At 45.2% G+C, this 15,824-nt stretch overlaps 1 protein-coding gene and 1 long non-coding RNA gene across 3 annotated transcripts; both read left to right on the top strand.

The window, feature by feature from the left end:
- Positions 1-550: 550 nt before the first annotated feature.
- Positions 551-3,291, top strand: LOC111834063 (uncharacterized). Its single transcript, XR_011990057.1, has 2 exons — positions 551-760; positions 2,190-3,291. It is a non-coding gene; the product is annotated as an uncharacterized lncRNA (long non-coding RNA).
- A 2,857-nt stretch (positions 3,292-6,148) lies between these two features.
- LOC111834061 (thread biopolymer filament subunit gamma) lies at positions 6,149-13,066 on the top strand. Of its 2 annotated transcripts, XR_002835897.2 has the most exons (10): positions 6,149-6,838; positions 7,015-7,075; positions 7,214-7,309; positions 7,577-7,756; positions 9,085-9,210; positions 11,344-11,564; positions 11,645-11,688; positions 12,309-12,380; positions 12,719-12,757; positions 12,930-13,066. XR_002835897.2 is itself a non-coding variant. In XM_023792955.2 (9 exons), the coding sequence occupies exons 1-9, from the start codon at positions 6,213-6,215 to the stop codon at positions 12,965-12,967; spliced, it is 1,431 nt and encodes a 476-aa protein (XP_023648723.1). In that variant the 5' UTR covers positions 6,149-6,212; the 3' UTR covers positions 12,968-13,066. The 2 variants fall into 2 exon arrangements, 1 of the variants encoding a protein (XP_023648723.1); XM_023792955.2 differs by lacking the exon at positions 12,309-12,380.
- The last annotated feature ends 2,758 nt before the right edge of the window (positions 13,067-15,824 follow it).

The raw sequence follows: 15,824 nt of genomic DNA, 5'->3' as shown, positions 1-15,824 counted from the left end.
GCTCTACGATATTCTGAATAAAGCAACGTGTGTTGTGGTGGACATTGTGTTAATTCGGCCAGTTACCATATAATCCAATTAAGGTGGTCTCTGTATGTACTAATTTCATGAAGTTCATTATACCTGTGGTCTGTTAATTTGGGGGGGGGGGGGCGCACAACATAGGCCTAATTTAAATACAAAGGTTTATTGATTGGGAGATTACTGAACCCTAAATAAATATTGAAACTAGCTATCTGTTAGAAAATTAGGCTATTCAAAAGGAAACCAGCTGGCTGTTAGAAAAGTATATAGGTGTATGCTTACTCCCTAATATATTTTACCTTTTTAGTGTTTATGTGTGTATCTGTACACTCATTTTAATCACGTACAACCGTAAAACCGGTTTTGCGCAAAAATATCCGAGATACACAGTTACTGAAAGTAAATAAACTTAAAGTGAAAATACAGCATTTAAACTGTCTTAAAACTTTAAATTTATGGATGTGTCTTTAGTACGTATTACTAGTATATTTCTGTAGTGTCTTGAATGGTATGAGGAGAGTGTAAATCCGATTTATGTAAAATTAGGCTTACGTAAGGGTTTGTGAAACGGATTAGTTACGTCAGTCGAGAACTGCCTACAGGCAGCCCCGGACTTACGTAAATCCGCACTTACGCAAAAACATCCGAAATACATAGAGCTCACGGAAGCGCCAAAACGAAAAAGGACACAGACCGTCCGAGGCTGGGCCGTACTCCATAAAAACGACAGTTCTCGGTAAACGCTGCGTCTTTTCCGTTGTTTGCACTTATTTTCTGATATTGCGCAACTATGGGTGGCAGTAAGCGCCTTAATGAACGTAAAAGTGAATCAGTTCGTAAACGTACAGTGATTGATTTAGAATTGAAAATGAAAATCATCCGGAAATATGAAGGTGGACAAAGCTTATCAGCGATTGCACGTGAATTCGGCTTAGCTGTTTCAACCATAAACACTATAGTGAAGGATGCTGCCCGTATAAAACAGCATGTGAGAAGAGCGGCATGTTTGAAGTCGACGATAATAACGAAGAAACGTGAAGGTGCAATTAGTGAGATGGAGAAACTACTAACATTATGGATAGAAGACCAAATCCAGAAACGTATTCCGCTAAGCCTAGTCACCATACAAGCAAAGGCAAGAAGCCTCTTCGATGACCTTAGGGAAAAATATCCGGAAGGCACGCAATCATTTACTGCGAGCAGTGGCTGGTTCGCGCGGTTTAAAAAGCGTGCAGGTTTCCATAATGTTAAAGTGAACGGGGAGACTGCCGGTGCCGAGCAAGCGCGACACTTCCCCGACTGGCTGCACAAAATCATCGAGGAAGGTCCGTACTCTTCCGAACAGGTTTTTAACGCGGATCAGACAGCTTTATTTTGGAAAAAAATGCCGTCGCGCACATATATATCGAAACAGGAAAACACTGCGCCTGGATATAAAGCCTCAAATGATAGGCTTACTCTATTGCTGGGCGGAAATGCATCGGGAACCTGTAAACTAAAACCACTTCTGGGTTACCCGTGTGAAAACCCGCGAGCTTTAAAGGGGGTCAGCAAGGCGACTCTGCCGGTGCATTATCGCTCCAATAGCAATGCCTGGATCACCGTCCCAGTATTTGAGGATTGGTTTGTCAGTTGTTTCATTCCTGAAGTAGAAAAATATTGCAAAGAAAATGACGTTCCCTTCAAGATTATGCTTATTCTGGATAATGCTCCTGGTCATCCAGCCGACCTGGACGATTTCCACCCAAACGTCAAGGTTGTTTACCTCCCTCCGAATATTGCATCATTAATACAGCCCATGGATCAAGGCGTGATTGCAAACTTAAAGGCCTATTATTTATGCGCAACTTTTGCTCAGGCAGTGGCGGCAATAGATGAAAATCTGGATACAACATTCGTTGACTTTTGGAAATCGTACAATATTTATCACGCTATTCGGAATATTGAAAAGGCATGGGCGGAGGTTTCACAAGCATGCATGAACAACGTCTGGAAGAAACTTTGTCCATGGTTTGTCAGCGACTTCAGGGGCTTGGAAGAGGACGAGACTTTCGATGAAGTGGGTGAAAAAATTGTCCAGCTTGGCAAGCAGTTGCAGCTGGAAGTGAGTAAAGAGGACGTGGAAGAACTGATTGAGTCGCATAATAATGAATTATCTAATGCAGATCTCATGGAGTTGGAAGCTGCACGAGTTGCAGAAGATGAAAGGAGCGAAGACGCGGAACCTGAAGTTGAACCAAAACGGTTCACGGCAAAAGAGATGACAGTTGCTTTTAGGGAACTGAATTCATGTTTGGCTAGGTTTGAGAAAATGGATCCGAATACGTCTCGATTCCTAAAAGTGCAAAGAATGGTAGAAGATACCTTTTCTTGCTATCGGGAGATATATGAAGAAAAGAAAAAAGCTGTATCTGTTTTTCGTACCTCTTCTAAGCCTGGAATGGCAAGTTAATCCCCTTACAGGTCCTGCCAAACACTCACGTCATCTCCGATCGGCTCTGTATGATGTCCTCTTATTTTTGTTTCACTCTTTTGCACACTTACCCCGTGCACGTTGGTCAGCCCTGCTAACGTTTCTGTGCCGAAAGGGAAGCACTTATGTCAGCACACAGCACACATTCACAATAATTTACCCCTGGATGGATGGAACGGAATTCCAGCTTTCGCTTGCTGCAGCACGTTTGTGCGTATCAGCACTCTTCTCCAGTGTCCTGATTGTTTGTGAATGATGCATTTAGTAACAGGGTATCGCAGTGTATAGTTATTGTATTTTTGTGTTTTAAAAAATCTACCGAAATCATTCTCTGTACAGCAGTGCTATTGTAATTATGATAATTGATAATTAATTTTCCCAGTGTATAAACCTCCTGTGAAATATAAATCGACAGACTGTAAAAATATCCATCTAACCAGCCGTTTGTTTGAATTCAGGTAATATATATAGTATACTTACCAGCCTGGATGACCCCAAAAGAACACAAAGTAGATATTCTGTATAAAAACAATGACTAAATTATTTTCAGAGCTGTGCATGTATTTTCCATACATTTTTACGTAACTGGCATTTCAATTTGTCTTTGTATTTTGTCACTCTTTGTTATAAGAAATTTGCAGACAAGTAATAGCATCATAGCCCATGTGTCCTGTTTTCCTAAGTAGGTTCTTGATTTTGTCAGCAGAGGGCAGTATAGGCCCAATGTACAGCTTTGGAAAAAAATGAATATTTTGTGAACGTTTGTACAGCATTAAACTTTGTTTCAACATTTTGTCAGCTCATCATTTCAACCGAATTTCAGTGTCAAAGGCTGGTCACGTGCTGCTGAGGAAAGTCTTCATAAGAGTGGCCAGATGTCAGATATACTGTATATAGTTCTGGGAAAAATTAAGAGACTATGGCAGAATTTTCAGATTCACTCACTTATCAATTTATGGGTAGGCACCTGAGTAAAATATACATTTTTTTGCAAAGAGCCTGGATCTTCTCTGCTTTTCATTAATGAAGTCTTCTTCCTTGATTTATGGGTCTTCAGTCCTGCTTCTAGGAGCCTGTTATGAACTGTCCTAGCAGTGCATTTCATGCCACTTAATGTTTCCCATTCCTTTTGATGGTACTTGAGATCATCTTTCAATTTATGAGGCACTGCCAGATAAGTTAACGTCATCTCTGGCATGAGAAAGTTGCTTCTGCCCTTTACCTGGCTGGTTTCTGGTAATTTCCACTGTCTCCTGCTTCACCTTGTTCTTATTTACTACTGTTTAAATTAGCATTAAAATGCTAATTTAAGAAAATGTGGAATGGTCTCATTTTTTTCCAGAGCTGTATTTTGTACCTATTTAGCACAAGTGTAAGAAAACCCACATGATCTTTCAAGATTAAATCAGAACCGTTTCAACAGAAAGGTATCTGCTGTAGAGCTAGATTCTGTTATATGCCTGCCATTGTTTTTTCATTGTTCTTCAAAACTGATTTAAGCATGAATCTGTCTTAAGCTATTTATATCATTCTTATAAAAGTTTTCAGATTTAGAAGTCGCAGACGGCAGATTGAGTGAGTCAGTTGACATGGCTTTTAAGTATCCAGACCTTCAAAAAACCACATCCTCTCTTGGTGCAGAAGGCACGGTACTTACCCAGAATACAGCCCACCGTACCCCTGGGAAAGGCAGCCGACCTCTTTCCGGGCTGTTCTGCTCTTTCTCCTGGCGTGAATAAGCTGCAGGTGCAGCATTCTGTGGATGTTCCGATTGATCACCTTGCCATTTATATTCTACAGTCTATACAATAGGAAAAACACAATAATACTTGCAGAAATGTATAGTTACCATCTTCTTTAATGGTGGTTTCATGCCAGTGGGATCTTTCTGTGGTATTTTCTGCAAAGGCTTAGGGTGATTGGCACCCACATTGTCAGATAGCGTCTGTAATGCCCAGACTTGTGTCCACCCTGCAGGTATATTATTTCATAGCTGAAACATAGAAAACTGAAGCATAGCCGCAGGTTTTGTTGGAACTGTTAATCAGACTGTCAGCGGGTAGCAAGTTGTGGCAGAGATATTCTGGGATCGAGACCTCTAAAAGACACAGTCCAAGGCAATGATGGAAGGTGTGTTTAATACCTACCAAGTGCATACTGTTAGCAAGCTTTCTTTTATCAAGAAATCATCATATAAATTCAGAATATTATGGTGTAATTGTGATGTGTTTCCCACAAGGACATTTTGACCAGCTGAAGTCAAAATATACATGTTATTTAAGATCAAACGCTGATCAGCCATAACGTCTTGTGCGGTCCACCTGGTAGCCAGAGTCAGTACCTCCCAAAACTGGTCCAAGGAAGGCCAACCGGTGAACTGACAACAGGATCATGGTGCCCAATCCTCACTCATGCATATGGGGAGCGAAGGCGAGCCTGTCTGGCCTGATCCCACAGTACAGCGACTGTATCACAAATTACTGAAAAGGTAAATGCTGGTTATGATAGAAAGGGGTCAGATCACACAGTGCATCTCAGTTTGCTGCGTATTGGGCTGCGTAGCTGCAGACCGGTCAGAGTGTCCATGCTGACCCCTGTCCGCCGCCGAAAGGGCCTCCAGTAGGCATGTGATGCTCTGGGCAGTGTTATGCCGGGAAACCTTGGGTTCTGGCCTTCATGCGGATGTTACTTTGACACGTACCACCTACCTAAACATTGTTGCAGACCTAGTACACCCCTTTATGTCACTGGTATTCCCAGATGGCAGTTGCCTCTATCAGCAGGATAATGTTCCCTGTCACACTGCAGAAATGATTCAGGAATGGTTTGAGGAACATGACAGAGAATCCAAGGTGTCGACTTGGCCTCCAAATTCCCCAGATTGCAATCCAATCAAGCATCTGTGGGATGTGCTGGACAAACAGCATTGAGCATCTGCATGCTTCTCACCACCGTGTTTTGGACAAGCAGAGTACAGTTCTGATAGTATTCAGAGGGACGCTGTGCTCATTTCAGAGGTGCTGATGTGGCATGTGGAGTTACTCAGTGTCTCTGGCACCCAGGCAGCAGGACACAGTCCCCCCCCCCCCCGGGTGTGTCAGAGGTGGTGATGTAGCACATGGAGTTACTCAGCGTCTCTTTGGTGGCCGGTTATCAGGACCGTGTCCTCCTCCCAAGGCGGGTCAGTGGTGCTGATGTGGCACAAGGATTTGTGGGCATGGAGGCAACATGCGTTCATGCAGCAGGTCACAGGGTAGGCGAGTCTCCACAGGGTCTGGGTGCGGCATTCAGCAGCTGCCGGTGCCACAGCTACCCCCCCATGCCCTTAGGGAAGATTCCAGAACAAGTGGCGTCTCCTGTCAATCACTGCACTCGGGGCAGGAATTCCACAGTTTATTGGCATCGGAGATAAAGCCGAGCGGTTGAGGGCTGCGGTGTGAAGGTAAAGGGACTCCTGCTGAACGCTGCACTGCCAGCTGGCCATAAATCGCTTTAGCTGCCGGTCCCGAGGGTGCGGCCCTGTGACGCTTGTGAACAAGCGTCGGGCCCAGCCTGGGGGTGTGCTCCTGCCCCCTGCTGGAGTGTGGGGTGTGTCCGGGACCCCCCTCCCCTAACACACCCTTTTTGCCACTATATTAAGAAGGAGCACCAGGCTTTTTGGTCATTTGCCGTCCAGTTCTCTTTGTGCTGCCTCGGTGACTGCTAGCCTGACAACATGTCTCTGTATTTGTCCTCATCTAGGATGTCCAGTGGGGGTAGCCTAGGCTTCTCTGGAGGGATGGGAGGTGCTGGCTTGGCCCTTGGGTCCAGGTTGGGTCTGGGTTTTGGGGCAGGTGCTGGTATGGGTGCAGGGCTAGGTCTGGGAAGTGGGTTTGGTCTCGGCCTCGGCCTGGGTGGTGGAGCTGGGGCTGGTGCCGGGGCAGGGGCGGGTGGATCTGCCCTGGTTCCCAGCCCAGCTTTTACCATGGGCCGCACCCTCGCAGCAGGTGGCCTGAGCGCTGGGTCCGCCATGGTGGCTGGACCTGCCTTGGGGCCCATGCTGGCCCCTGTGCTCTCCCGGGAGGCAGAGAAGCACACGCTCTCCGGGCTGAATGACCGCTTCTCCTCGTACATGGCTAAGGTGCGGGTGCTGCAGCAGGAGAACGTCGCCCTGGAGGCCAAGCTCTCGCAGCTGACCGGAGGGGCAGACATGTCCCCCGAGAGCTCGAGCACCTCCACCGCGGAGTACGAGGCCCAGCTCAATGAGTACCGCAACACCTTGGAGAACCTCACTCTGGACACCATCAAGTTGGAGATCGAGCTGGACAACATCCGTGGCACAGCTCATGAACTGAAGGCCAAGTAAGTGTCCGTCCATGTCCGTGTCCATGAGCGTTGCGTTGGTTTAGGTGGTACACGTGGGAATGCCCCGAGTTGAGTTGAAGATCTCTTTATGCAGCCAGAACTATTTGATTCGTTGATCAGATCGCCTCAGCACCTCCAGAACATCTCAAGCTGCTTTTTTTTTTGTCTGGCAGGCTGGATTTTGAGCAGGGTGTGAAGTTTCAGCTGGAGTCTGACATCAGTTCCATGAAGAGGGTAAGAAATAAAAAACTGAAGGGGTGGCACACTGACAACTAGGAAAGTGGATGCAATCCAGAACAGGTTGAAACACTGACTGTGTAACAGGCTGTGAGATTGCCTATTGAAACGAAGGGGTCCCTTTCCCTCCCTCAGGACGTCGAGACAGCATCCGACCTCCGCATTGACCTGGACGCCAAGCTTGCCAGTCTGAGAAACGAGCTGGACTTTGTCACTAAGACTCAGGAAGAGGTATGGAACATTCTAGGGGCATCTTTTCCTAGTGCTGAGCAGACATTAGCGATGAACAGGATTTGTTTGACTGAAACATTTTTGTCTTGTTTTGTGTAACTCAGCGTTTCGATGTCGCCCATGCATCATTCCTCAGCTCCTGGGACCTGTTGAGCCTTTCTGTACAAGGCCTACACAAAGGAGCCAGGTGTCTTTAGTATCTCCGAGTCAGGAGATCATATCACTATGATACTGAAACTCCTGTCGGTTCCTCCCTGCGCCATTTAGGAGCTGTCGACGCTGCAGGCTAAGCTGGGCACCACCTCTATGGAGAAGTCGGTGTCCATGATTGCGGTGGACACCGGCAGATCCTTCGATATCTCGGTGGCTCTCAATAAGATGAGGACGGAGTATGAGAAGTCGGTACAGCAGCACCGAGAAGAGGCTGACGCTTACTACAAGCTAAAGGTACCGTCCAGCTCCTCTGTCTCACTGATCACTGTCTGCTCTTGAGATCTCGCTACAGATGCTCCTACAGATGGTTCAGCTTACGAAATTTTGATTTGACGACGATCCGATAGTGATGCACGTTCAGTGGTCAGCTTTGAGTTCCGATCTGCCAGTGATATTCTGTACGATGCTATTCACTGATGCCGTGCGATGGCAGCATCTACACAGCCAGGCTTCCAGGCTCAGCAGCGATCACGAGGGTAAAAATGTAATAGAGTGTTTAACAACATATAATACAGTGTTTTTTTCTGAGTTTAAACTTGTATTCATTTATTTTCTTTCCAATTTCTGGTATTTAGTTAGTTACAGAAATTATGTACTTAATCAGAAACATCTATCTATCTATCTATCTATCTATCTATCTATCTATCTATCTATCTTATTTGATTTAGAATTTTTTCCATTTAGGAAAAGAGCACCTGTAATCCCACAAAAACTCTTTAATCGAGTGCTGTTTCATTCACTTTGCTGCCGTGCAAAGGAAGAACATCATAGCTGCACATTTTATCAAAACTGACCTAAATTGGGTTTCTTAGGCACCGTTTCATTGCGTGACTAAATATTTCAGTTCAGCTATGCTTAGTTTTGAAGAAAACACTGTCATTTAGCTACCTACTGCACATGCGGGGGGGACAGTCAAAAAACAAATTTTTGTGTCAGTGTAGTTACTCAGTTTTGCCTTTGGAGGGCAGTAAAGTGTCCTAACTTTTATATCCATGCTCCTCTGTTATGACTACTGGCACCCCCAGACTGGCACCCCCAGGGGCTCTTCATGATTTATAAATCATTCATAATCAATCTGATTGCTCTGTGCTGTCCAGCTTCTGTAGCAATATCCTAGGTCTTTTCTCTCTGTTTGCGATCCTTGTCAGTAATTTTCGCTTCATCTGTAAAACCTGCTTGTGTGGATGCTGTGGTTGGCTTTGAATGCTTTTTCAAACTATACATGGCTTACTATTGTCTAGCACAAACAGGAATTGCTCTTTCAACACTGGTAATAAGGCACAGATTACATTAGGTTAGCTTAATCGATCCCAGTGGGAATTTCTTGGAGTAGGGTTGGGGGTTAAACAATGCTAAAATTTACATGTCACGGATTTCATTTTGGTCCGTATACAAAAATACGGAATAAATCACCTCCCGTATTGGTTCAAAAACACCACACGGTATTTTATTTTCGCCTAAAATATGGGGCAGGTGGCACCTCTGTTACTGAGTGTGATAGACAGAAAGGCCGTCACTGAACATGCCTGATTTTTCTGTTTCACCCATCGATCCCTTGACAGATGGAGGAGATGCAAACGGCGACAGCGAAGAACACAGAGGCCATTTCCTCGGCCAAGGTGGAGATCAGCGCCGCCAGGAAGGAGCTACAGAGCCTCGCTCTGGAGCTGCAAAGTCTGGCATCTGCTGTAAGTCTCACCTCGTGCAGTGTCTCCTGCTACTCAGCCATGGGCGTAAATTATGGGGGGGATGGGGGGGGGGGGGGTTGTAACCCCCCCAATAAATAAAAACCAGCTAATACAACCCCCCCAATAATCATGTTTCCCCTGTAATGGGTGGAGACCTCAACCCCCCCAATGTTCCAGCCAAAGTTACGCCCCTGTACTCAGCCATACTTCAAGTGCTGGTCTCTCCTGTACCTGCTCCACAGAATATACAGCCATTCAGTTATGAGTTTAAGGCTAGATAAAGGGGAAAGCCAGTGCTACATAAATGCGTATAATGTGTCTCTGATGAAATAAAAGGCATTTTGAACTCTACAGCAGCTGTTAAAAGAATCGTTACAAAAGCACAACTAACTATCACTTTATAATCAGCTAGAAACCCCTTAAATTTCCACGTATGACTAGCTAACACAAAGCAGACATACAAGCGGACTCTTTCTGTCTCTCATTCGCACGGACTGATGTTTCTGTTTCTATCAAGGGGATTTCAGACTAAACCTGGAAAGTCCTTCCCTTTTTCAGAGTGCGTAAAGATGAAGACATTTCACAGCAACATTTATTAGCATTGTAAAAGAAGCATGATTCAGTCAGTTTAGGCACGAAGCTTGATCTATATCAGGTTAGAACTGGTACGCAGGGAGCTGCCAGATAATGGTTAGGTGGGGGCCTGAGCTGACACAGTGGTACCCGTCTGCCACGGCTGCCATCTTGACTTCGACTTAGCGATTGGGGTCCTCTTGACCCCAGAACCTGTGGCCTTTAACTTTCCCCCACCTTGGTTTCCCTCAAAGACATTGACTCCTCCCCCACTGACCAAGTCAGTTTGTGGCTTATGATTGGCTGAAGGTGAGTTAAGGTGGGAGTATGCTCAATAAAACTCAGTGGTTTCAACATAAGTAGTATCAGGAAAATATTCTCGACAAATTCTTACTTGGCAGCCTGAACTATTGAGTCTAGCACTGTATTTAAACTAAACGTGCCTCGTATTATTGCAGAATAAATGCAACTGTCTGCCTTAGTGTTGTTAGGGTTTTGATTTTTAATTTATTCTTTTTAAATTTATTTTTAACCTTATTTTCAATTATTATTTGAAATCCAGTTTAGTTTTATTTAGTTTTTAATGTGGTTTTATTAGTTTTTACTTTAAATATATATTTATATGTTTTATTTTTTGAGTTTTAGTAATTTTATTTCTAGGAACAGACTGAAAGTTGTAGAGCTGTTTTATGTGTCTGATATTTAGAGAATCCTGCAAGAACAGACATTGTATGTTATATACTGATGTCCTTAAAATGGAGAAATCATGCTCCAGGTATTATTTACCTTAACAATAAACAAAGCATTACTTCAGCTAAACTGTATTTAAAAAAAACGTAATGGCAAACATTTATAGCTTTTTTTGCTGTTGCTTTTTATTACATTTTCGTATTTTATTTCAGTTTGCAAAAGATTTTTCTTATAGTTTTAGTTTTCTCACTAGTGAGTAACGCAGACGCTGACCTGTTCGGTCGTGACGAAGAGGGAGCTGAGCCAGAAGGCGAAGCTTTTGATTTACCAGCCGATCTACGTTCCTGCCCTCACCAGTGGTCATGAGCTCTGGGTAGTGACTGAAAGAATGAGATCGCAGATACAAGCGCCAGAAATGAGTTTCCGCCATAGCGTGTCTGGGCTCAGCCTTAGAGAGACGATGAAGAGCTCAGACATTCGGGAGGGACTCAAAGTAGAGTCGCTGCTCCTCTACATCAAAAGGAGCCAGCTGAGGTGGTTCGGGCATCTATTTAGGATGCTTCATGGATGGCTCCCTGGGGAGGTATCCAACAAGGAGGCCCCGGGGCAGACCCAGGACACGCTGGAGAGATTACTGTATATCGGAGGGAGGTCTGGGAAACCCTGCTTAGACTGCTGCCCCTGTGACCCAACCCTGGCAGAAAATGAATGGATGGATGGATGGATGAATGGATAGTTTTAGTTTTCATTAGCGATGATAGCCCTGCTCTGTCTTCATTCTCAGTTTTTCCCTGAACTGTTGTAATGCAGGTCATGAGCAGCACATGAATGTGTATGAGCTGGTTGCCTTCCCCTGTCCCCTTCCCACAGAACCTGACCCTTGAGCAGAGTCTCGCAGAAGCTCAGGCCCAGTCCAGTGTAGGAGTGGCTGACTACCAGGCCCAGATCGCCAGCCTGACGTCGGCCATCGAGGTAGCCAAGGCCGACCTGCACAAACAGATCCTCGCCTATCAGGAGCTCTTGGACGTCAAGCTGGCCCTGGATGTGGAAATCTCCACCTACAGAAAACTGCTGGAGGGAAATGATATCAAGTGAGCCTCTGCGTGATGGACTGTGCTGTGATTGTGCAACTGGGATATTTTTTAACTTCTATATGGTGTCTGACTTTTAGGTTGCCAGATTCATCCTTATCGGATTCCTCATACAGCTTCACAGGTAAGGCAACAAAGTGATGTGCAACATACAAAGGAAAACAATATACAGTATTTTAAAAAACTACAACAAAAAGCATATAAGTAGTGCACAACTCTGGAGATGCAGTGAAAATCTCACACCTAGTGTTCAGCTGAGTTGGTTATTTCTGTCTGCACGGCAAGGTCATTAACATCTTTCTGTACCTTTTCAGCATGTTGTATTCAGTCTCAAATGAAACCTCTTGCACAGATTAATAGTAAACCAAGCCACAACAATAGTCTGCGAACATTCTAGACATTCAAAGACTTTCAGTTGCCTTATGGTATTTCGTTGTGGTGTGCGTCTTCCTAATAGAGCCGTGAGTCAGTTTCACTGGGACTGTGAAAAATGAAACATGTGGCACTCACACGTACGCTGACACGCACAAACACCTACACATAGACAAGTTACACTAGAGATTGGCAGTGATACTGAGAGCAGTGGTCATGTGACCCCCTGCACAAGCGGCCCATTAACTGTGCCCAATGGTGGCTGCTCACTCTGAGCCACATGGTGGGGTTAGGGGGTTCAGGTGGGGTGGGGTGGGGGGGGTGTGAGGAGTGTGGGGGGTCCTCGCTCACCTGCGCTGTTCCCTCTCGCAGGGTGTGACCTCCCCCACTCCAGCACCCCCCTGCCCTGCCTCTGGAGAGAGGCTAACTAAACACCCCCTGCAGGCAAGTGAGAGAACAGCAGCTTCCAGTGTGCTGAACAGAGTGCCAAATCGTACACACTCATAAAATCTCACGCTATGACCCGACACTGTGAGATCAGTGCTGTGAATGCGCTATTACATAGTGTACAACAGCAAGCGTTATGAAGAAGACAGAATGAGAACCTCCGGGTTACCCCACAGAGCAGCAGGACGGATATAAAGCTGTCATTTTGCAACACTCACAGCCATAACCCATGATCCACTTTTCAAAGTAATCTTCACCATCATAGCAGGGACACAGGAAGTAATGACGTCTGTCCTCGGCTCTGTTTGGCATGATCTCTCATTTTTTCTTTCCAGTGGGAAGTGGAGGAATACAGGTTAAGGAAATCATCACAGGTAAGAGCAAGGGGCGCCATTCCAGTATCTCTGACGCTAACTAACTAGCTGGCTAACCGGCCATTTCTCAGTGGCGCTCTTACGCAGCTCCTTTGTTGGTAGATGGTCCCAACACACAGGCGATGGCTGCACTTATTTTAATGTTTCCGTTCTGCCTGTTCCCCTTCTGTAGAGCACACTGAAACTTCCCTCCTGTCAGACGCAGATTAAGCGTGATTCATCACATTGAGTGCCGGGGGAAAGGTCCCGACACGGGCAGCCGCGTGACCCTGCCCCGCTGCCCACTACTGAATAAACAGCTTAAACATGCCTCTCCACGTGTCCCTTTCATTTCCTGATGGTTTATCAGATGATCGCACCAATTCAACAGGGATCAATGCTAAGCAAATGCAAAATGGAAATCGACGTTACTCACGGTACTATACAGGAATGGGGTGGCGCGGCGATTAACACTGTCGCCTCACAGCTCCACCATGGCACCGTGTGTGTGGAGTTTGCATGTTCTCCCCATGTCGTCGTGGGGTTTCCCCCAGGTTCTCCAGTTTCCCCCCACAGTCTGAAAACACGCTAAGGTGAATTGGAGTTACCAAACTGTCTGTAAATGTGTGTGTGTGTGTTTGCCTTACATTGGGCAGGTGCCCCGTCCTGGGTTATTGCCTGCCTTGTACCTGGGGGCTCTGGGATAGACTTTGTGACTCTGAATAGGTCAGACAAAAGGTATAGAAAAAGGATGGATGGATGGATGGATGAATGGACAGACAGATGGATGGATGGACAGATGGACGGATGGATGGATATAGAGGGACTTACTGAGGTTGTAGTGGAGATAGCAGCTTCTTTGTGGAACTGCTTAATGGTATCTGTGTTCCAAGTATGATACTGTTGTAAGGAAGGTAGAGGGCAGGTGGACACGTGTGTAAGTCAGTCACGCCCAAACAAGACAGGGCGTCTCCTTCATGGTCCTCAATGCTACTCTTTTAGTTTCTATAATAAATTTCAGTTTACCTACAATTTATAGTCATATACTGTATGTGCAGGTGAGGCAGATCACACCTGTATACAGCTGTTAGGGATGCAGCCATTGACTTCATATGGATTTAGTTCACAGGTTGATTGCAACAGGAAAACATGTTGTCTTGGTTTCCCACATTGGACTGCACACTCTCTTTATACATCAGGATGTTTTTATTGGCTGAAATCTGTCGTGTTTGTCCCATCTCACTGCACGCAGACAAAAAGAACACAAAAAGTCAGAGGTTTGCTTCTGCTTTTTTTTTTGCCTTTTTTTGTCTCATGGGCTGCACTGCTGACGCGTGACCTGTGGAAACAAATAACCGACACAATTTTCCCACAGAATAGGTCAGATGACCAAGATCCCTCTAAATTCGTGGACCCTCCTCTCAGCCTTGGACATGATGTTCAGTGTCTTTTGTCTTTAGTAAGAAGAATTTACAAGCTGATCCAGTCAAAATGGGGGGGGGGGCAGTGTGTCTGTGGCTGGAAGGTTGTTGGTTCGAACCCCAGGGTCAGCTGGGTGATTTCCATGTTGGGTCCCTTAGCAAGGCCTCTAACCACCAGTCACTCTAGGGAATGGCTGGGTTGATAGGTGGCTTATGTCTGCAACTCTCCTTTGCATGCAAGGTAACTCACACACATGTAATCTTGCCAGAAAAATCTAAGGAGTCATCGCAGTGCGTGACACAGTGGCTGTACGTTTCTGAGTTGTTTCCGTCCATGTGTGCATGTACGCACTTGTGGGTTGACCCATAGCATATTTGTGGTTAAAGCATATCATGCAAACCGCCAGAATATGAAAATTAGACCACAAAAGGGCTACATATTTAATCACATCACTGTAGTGATTGTTATGGCAGAAAGTGCAAAAGCAGAGAGCCTGAGCCGGGAACTGAATACATTTTACTGCTGGAGTATTTCTATGGCCAGAGAGCAAAGGGTCTATTTATCCAGCATCAGAGTCAGAAATACATACATACAAAGAAAATGCTAAATCAATTTATCTGGATAGTAAGTGTACATTTGGCCAGAAAAAAAAACGCAACTTAGCATTAGGACATATGCAAATTAATAATAACCCAGTTAAAACTAATAGGAATTTCTTCAGTTCTCCATAAAGTTACTGATGTCTTATTGGACGGCTAGATGAACACAGTTTCAGTTCCCAAACCTCTCCTCAGGGGCACCTCAGCCATTCCATGCATTTCTTAGATTTCACGACCACTTCAATGAATTAATTAACTTATTTATAGATTAGCGATACAAGGTGTGCTGGTGGGCGAATCAAAAAATACATGGATACAACTGGATGGCTGCCGCAAATACTGCAGTGATTTTAGGGGAGGTTTCCAAACGGCTAAGCTGAGCCCTTTTGAGAGACAGAATATCATACTTTTACACCAATATAAAAATAATTAAACATGATTTTCTTTGACCAAGAGCCATTTTGCACAGTACTGTACATTATTCATAAGCGCCATTTTCTGATCTTGGCTGTATTCTGTTCATATTCTGTTCACTTTTGATACATTTCTAACGGGCTTAATGAGTTATCTTTAGAAGAGTCCTACTTTGCCAATTGTAGCACCACATTTGTTGAGATACAGGCATTGACATCATGTTAATTCAGACTGAGACTATATGTCTAGGGCGGCATGGTGGTGTGGTGGTTAGCACTGTTGCCTTACATCTCTGAGACTAGGGATCACATATCTGCTACGGCTCCATGTGCGTTTTTGTGTGGTTTCCCCACGATCCACTGGTTTTCCCTCCCCGAAGTCCAAAAACATGCTGGAGTTACCAAATTGTCCATGGTGTGTGAGTGAGCCCTGTGATCCTGGGTTGTTCCCTGCCCACGTTCCCTCCTGACACCTGCAACCCTGAATAGGACAAGGAGTCACAGAAAGTGGATGGAAGGTGTCTCTCAATCAGGCTCACAAACATCTAGCACCTTCTGTAGTTACTCACACCCAAGGATTCAGGGCTACATCAGAGGTGAAGATTGTCCTTGTATTGGCACAGCATCTGTGCACATTTTGTCGAGTGAGGGAGG

This window comes from Paramormyrops kingsleyae, chromosome 4, assembly GCF_048594095.1.
Source record: "Paramormyrops kingsleyae isolate MSU_618 chromosome 4, PKINGS_0.4, whole genome shotgun sequence".
NCBI classification, from domain to species: Eukaryota; Metazoa; Chordata; class Actinopteri; order Osteoglossiformes; family Mormyridae; genus Paramormyrops; species Paramormyrops kingsleyae.
Note: the sequence above shows the minus strand (reverse complement) of the source record. Positions and strands in the feature narration are given on the sequence as shown.

Bases quoted from the DNA above. Each gene is read 5' to 3' on its own strand.
- LOC111834061 (XM_023792955.2), top strand. From the start codon at position 6,213: ATGTCTCTGTATTTGTCCTCATCTAGGATGTCCAGTGGGGGTAGCCTA. The intron at 7,310-7,576 runs GTATGGAACATT...TGCGCCATTTAG, and splicing joins TCACTAAGACTCAGGAAGAG to GAGCTGTCGACGCTGCAGGC. The intron at 9,211-11,343 runs GTAAGTCTCACC...CCCTTCCCACAG, and splicing joins TGCAAAGTCTGGCATCTGCT to AACCTGACCCTTGAGCAGAG.